Here is a 5,925-nt window from a genome sequence, read left to right as displayed (position 1 = left end):
CAGGATGGAAGGAGAGAGTCACTGTGCTCCTGTTGTTGCGGATACAGGAAGTGTGGGTGTGGGTGCGTGCGTGCCATTGGATAACGCTTCCATGTACATACACTGTCACTCACACAGTGATCACTTGTGTTTCATAAAAAAACACAGCCAGATTTACAGTAGACGATTTACTAGTCACATTTTGTTTCACTTTGCACATTTTGATCCAGAAATGACTCACTGTTTCTCTCTCCTCCCTCCTCCTCTTAGAGATGGCGTTCTTCCCTGTCCTCCTCCTCCTCCTCTCCGTGCTCCATCGTGGTTCCTCCCAGGACCCTGATGAGGACTCGTTGGCAGTGCCCCGGGGGTGTGGCTGGGGCCTGGTGCGCCCCTACACCCTCCTCTGCGACCTGGACTCTGTTTGGGGCGTGGCGGTCGAATCTGCAGCGGCCAGCGGAGCCCTGGCTGCCATTTTACTGGGCCTGATCATCCTCTGCCGACTACACCACGTGAGCGAGGCCGAGAAGCGCAGCGGCGTGGGACCCATTCTCCTCCTGCTTCTGGGCATCCTGGGCCTGTTCGGCCTCAGTTTCGCCTACCTCATCGAGCGTGACGAACAGCTGTGTCTTCTGCGCCGTGCCCTCTGGGGCCTGCTCTTCGCCCTGTGCTTCTCCTGCCTGCTGGTGCAGGGTGTGCGGCTCCGGAGGTTGGGCCGAGAGCGCCGGAGCCCGGGGGGCTGTGCTCTGACCGGCCTGGCCCTGGGGCTGAGCGCCGTCCAGGGGATCATCGCCGCCGAGTGGCTCCTGCTCACGGTGCTCAGGGAGGGCAGAGCGGCCTGCCAGTACCTGCCTCTGGACTTCTCCTTAGCCTGTAGCTATGTGCTTGCGCTACTGCTAGCCGCGCTGGGGGCGGCCTCCTTCGCTCTCTGTGGGAAGACCCGGCAGTGGCGCTGTAACGCGATCTGGCTCCTCTCCGCCTGTCTGTTGTCCCTCCTCCTCTGGGTTGCCTGGGTGGGCTTCTATCTCTACGGTAACGCCTGGCTGGGGCGGTCCCCGGACTGGGACGATCCAGCATTGGCTATAGCACTGGTGGCACAGGGTTGGCTCCTCCTCCTGTTCCACGCCGTGCCCGAGGCACACTCCTGTCTCTGCTCCCCGCCACAACCCTCCGCCCCTGACTATTTTGACACGTCCCAGGCCCCGTCCCGCATGAGGGAGACCAGCTTCGACGAGGACATCCCCCTCTCACACAGGCAGTTTCCGGAGAACCAGAGCTACGGCTTTGACGAAAACACTGCAGGTAACGAGAGACTTTGACTTTCAAATGTGTATTAAAATTCATGCTTACAAGCTCAGTACAGCGCTACTGAGGTTTTACATGCATGTTTCTGTGTATGGGGTTGGATGTAGAACATAGTGACTCAGTGATATTACCGTACTGGGCTAAAAATAACTACATAAGAGCAGTGGTTCTTGTAGTGGTACAAACAGTACCTGTACAGCATGTGTGTTAAAAGTACAGATTAGGCATCTGTTCCTGTGTCGATCTTAATGTAAAATGCATGAATGAATGTGTTTGCATAAGAGAATAACGTTGTTCCTCTGCTGTGCCAGGTCTGAGAAGTGCAGGTAATCATAATGGTAACACAGCGCCCAGACCCAGTGCCCCCTTCCGCAGCAACGTGTACCAGCCCACTGAGATGACCATGATCCTGAATGGGGGAGCGGTGAGTTCTCATATTGTACGTTTACACATCCGACCACGCTTCACATCCATTCACAAACTCTATTAAAACTCTGATTATGATCCTGAGCAAGAAAGCAGTGTAGACACTTACACATATATAGAAACATACTGTCACTCACCTGGGCAGTGAGCACACACACATTTACACCCACGTTTACACCCCTGTCACACACTACCATTCACAGGTATACAAACTCAAATTATTATTCTGCGCAAGAAAGCCACACATATTAGGTATAAAGCCACATATACACAACACATATACACACCTTGCATACGTGTGTGTGTGCGTGTGCGTGCGTGCGTGCGTGCGTGCATGTGTGTGTGTGAATGAGGGAGTGGGTTCCCTGGGCTGCAGACTAGAGCCATCTCTCCAGTGTGAGTGATGCAGCTGTGTCCCTGGCCCAGTCACGCCCTTTTTAGCCCCAGGATGGATGGGTGAGCTCCCTAGCGCATGTGACTAACCTCCAATCACCTCGCTATAAATAAACGCTGCTGACCTGGCAGAATCTGGAGCCACGCGTCCAGAAAATCGCTGAGCCAACTTTCAGCTTACGTTCTGGGAACGTTTACCTGTGAACCAAATGGTCTCCTTCCTAGTATTATGCTCATAGACCTGCCACCTACATCAGAGTGGTATTACTGTACTTTAGTAGGGAGTAGGGGAAGGAAAGGGGAGGGGAGGTCTGGAAATGATGCTCTCTCCTGCACAGAGCAGGATTAGCTGTTGAGACTGAATCAAGAGACAAAAGGGGAGAGAGGAGGAAGAGAGAGGAGGAAGAGAGAGGAGGAAGAGAGAGGGGGAAGAGGGAGGAGAAAGAGAAAGAGAGAGGAGGAAGAGAGAGGAGGAAGAGAGAGGGGAAGAGAGAGGGGAAGAGGGAGGAGGAAGAGAGAGGGGAAGAGAAAAGGGGAAGAGGGAGGAGGAAGAGGGAGGAGGAAGAGGGAGGAGGAAGAGGGAGGAGGAAGAGGGAGGAGGAAGAGAGAGGGGAAGAGAGAAGGGGAAGAGGGAGGAGAAAGAGAGAGGAGGAAAGAAGGGGTTTTAGAAGATGTGATACAGGCAACATTCAAAATGTAACCTCTTATCAGGACCGTGTGGTGTGGTGTGTGTGGTGTGGTGTGGTGTGTGTGTGCGGTGTGTGTGTGTTTACATGGGTGTCTCTCAACTTCAAACACTGTATATTACCAAACTGACGTTCCATCTCTTTCTCTCTCTCCTCCTTTTCACAGGTCCCCTCCGCACCCCCGACCTATACGGGGCGGCAGCTGTGGTGAAGGACAGAAATGAAGAAGAAGAGGAAGGAAGAATGGGGTGATGAAGAAGGGAGGATGGGTCCTTGGACAGAGGAATAACCCAGTGAGGATAACTATAACATGGACACCATCAGGAACCCCCCCCCCCCCCCCCCCCACCGATCTCTATGTGTGTATGGGGACAGACAGTTGAACAGATAACTTACTGAGGGCTTACACACACCACCCACCCTGTGTTAATCAAATACACCAACCAACCACTGAATGAGTGTGACTGAGGGGGAGAGCAGGTATGGAGGACAGATCAACACATTACGGGTAGTTTTGAAGTTAAATCACTGTAGGAGATATTCAACTTAAAAATAACCCTATTTTGGTTGCAAATGCTGTGGAGACCATTTTCATCTGGGAGATGTGAGATTTGAAATGTTGACAGTCAGGTTTCTTTTGTATGAGTCAAGTTTACTCCCATGAGACTACTAAGCCACTGTATAACTTCTGAAAAACTGTGAAACCTCTCTCCCTTTTGAGATATTTGCTCTTTTGTTGTTTATTTTGGGAGAAAGTCTTCTAAATCAGAATGTTTTGCTCTGTCCTCCATCCTCCTGTAGGTATGGTACAGACACCTTACAGCCCTGTACCTCACCACAGCCCATCACACAGCACACAATAGAATAACACACGGACAAGTATGGCTTAAACTCCAACCTCTCTAGCCAGTGTGTGCCTACAGGTAACTGCCAAAATAAAGGAAACACAACATAAAGTGTCTTAATAGGGCGTTGGGCCACCATGAGAACAGCTTCAATGCACCTTGACATAGATTCTACAAGTGTCTGGAACTCTATTGGAGGGATGCGACACCTTTCTTCCATGAGAAATTCCATAATTTGTTGTTTTGTTGATGGTGGTGGAAAACGCCGTCTCAGGCACCGCTCCAGAATCTCCCATAAGTATTCAATTGGTTTGAGATCTGGTGACTGAGACAGACATGGCTTATGGTTTACATCGTTTTCATGCTCATCAAACCATTCAGTGACCACTCGTGCCCTGTGGATGGGGGAATTGTCATCCTAAGGGGGCATAGTTATGGTCGCCAAAATAATGGCCTGCTCAGCATTTTTGTACATGACTCTAAGAATGATGGGATGTTAATTGCTTAATTAACCCAGGAACAACACCTGTGTAGAAGCACCTGCTTTCAATATCTAATTTTAGGGATGGGCATTTGAAATAATTTCACTATTCGAATAATATCATGATTTTTGTGGGGTATATCTGGATAGTCGAGTTGTTTAAACTTGGGAATTAGATTGCTGTGCAGCCTGTGCTGCTTGCATCCCGGTTGCTTGCAGCAGTGTGATTGGCAGGTGCCAGTGAGTTTTATGAGAGAGAGAGAGTAGCCATACAGACTAGTTAAACAAATTTGTAGATTCCATAGGTCATCCATCATCCCATCTGGTAGTGCCTGTCTTGTATGCATCAAATCAATCTAAAGAAGCTAGCTATGTTAGCCAGCTAGCTAGGCTAAAAGTACTTAAGGTTATTTTGCTGTGCTTCCCGTCCTTGTCTACAACAACTCCATTCAGATTAAACAACAGCTTACCTGATGGTTGCTCGTAGTTGTAGCCTACTCCTTCTCATTTAACTTAATTCTGTCATTTTAATTCCATTTTGCATTGATTAGAGATCTCCCACGTTGCTTACTACACATGGAGCCACTGACTGTAGACGGTGCCACTTTGATTGGCCGACAATAACAAACACATGAAACCCGTGTAGGCTACTATGGTATGTACTTTATGTCAATAAAACTACATTCAAAAGATAGTTTTATTGAATTAAGTATTTCAAATGTCATGGCATATCCTTGTGTGTAGCAATGTCAGATAGACAATTACATTTAGACAAAGCCTTTTCATTGTTAAAATAGACAACAAATTAATACTCTCACAAGTATTCAAATACTAAAGTCCATTCGGATATTTGAATATCTGAATAACCGTGCCCATCCCTACCTCATTTACTCAAGTGTTTCCATTATTTTGTCAGTTACCTGTGTATATATGTGTGTGTGTACCTCATCTATATTGGCTCTACTCCAAGACTCTGGACCCCAAAAAACAAAATACTCCTTGTTTAAACACTGTGTTCTGCTTCACCAACCCCCCCCCCCCCCCCCCCCCCCCCCCTCTGAGTAACCTGGACTGACTTTTACTGAGTAACCTGGAATCACTACTACTGAGTAACCTGGACTGACTTTTACTGAGTAACCTGGAATCACTACTACTGAGTAACCTGGACTCACCTTTACTGAATAACCTGGACTCACCTCTACTGAGTAACATGGACTCACCTCTACTGAGTAACATGGACTCACCTCTACTGAGTAACATGGACTCACCTCTACCGAGTAACATGGACTCACCTCTACTGAGTAACATGGACTCACCTCTACTGAGTAACATGGACTCACTTCTACTGAGTAACATGGACTCACCTCTACTGAGTAACATGGACTCACCTCTACTGAGTAACATGGACTCACCTCTACTGAGTAACATGGACTCACTTCTACTGAGTAACATGGACTCACTTCTACTCATCTTGTCTTTCCTTTCCACTTGTCTAACCCCAAACTGTGAACCCACTCAGACTGCGGTCCAACTAACCATAATGACAATATGACCGCAAACTACTATACACCTATCCAGCTCACCTAGCACCTGGCGGACAGAGCTAAGCTTCTTCTGGACGAACAGTAGGAACCGGGAGAATCCGGGGAACCTGATTGGATGGACAGGATGTCAGTCAGTGAGGAGGGGATCTTGATTGGACAGACAGGGTGTCAGACAGGGACTGTGTATGTAGGTCAGACAGGCTGCGTTTTCCCATCACGTTCTCCTGTGACCACAGAGACTTTCTGAACCAGCAGGACTGAACCAACTG

The 5,925-nt window shown here is 48.7% G+C and overlaps 1 protein-coding gene across 1 annotated transcript; it reads left to right on the top strand.

Annotated features, from left to right (window-relative positions):
* The first annotated feature begins 251 nt into the window (after positions 1-251).
* On the top strand, positions 252-3,129 carry LOC120044179 (G-protein coupled receptor family C group 5 member B-like). The gene is made up of 3 exons (XM_038988771.1): positions 252-1,278; positions 1,593-1,705; positions 2,953-3,129. The coding sequence occupies exons 1-3, from the start codon at positions 252-254 to the stop codon at positions 2,995-2,997; spliced, it is 1,185 nt and encodes a 394-aa protein (XP_038844699.1). The 3' UTR covers positions 2,998-3,129.
* The last annotated feature ends 2,796 nt before the right edge of the window (positions 3,130-5,925 follow it).

The sequence above is a fragment of the Salvelinus namaycush genome, chromosome 3 (assembly GCF_016432855.1).
Source record: "Salvelinus namaycush isolate Seneca chromosome 3, SaNama_1.0, whole genome shotgun sequence".
Taxonomy (NCBI): Eukaryota; Metazoa; Chordata; class Actinopteri; order Salmoniformes; family Salmonidae; genus Salvelinus; species Salvelinus namaycush.
Note: the sequence above shows the minus strand (reverse complement) of the source record. Positions and strands in the feature narration are given on the sequence as shown.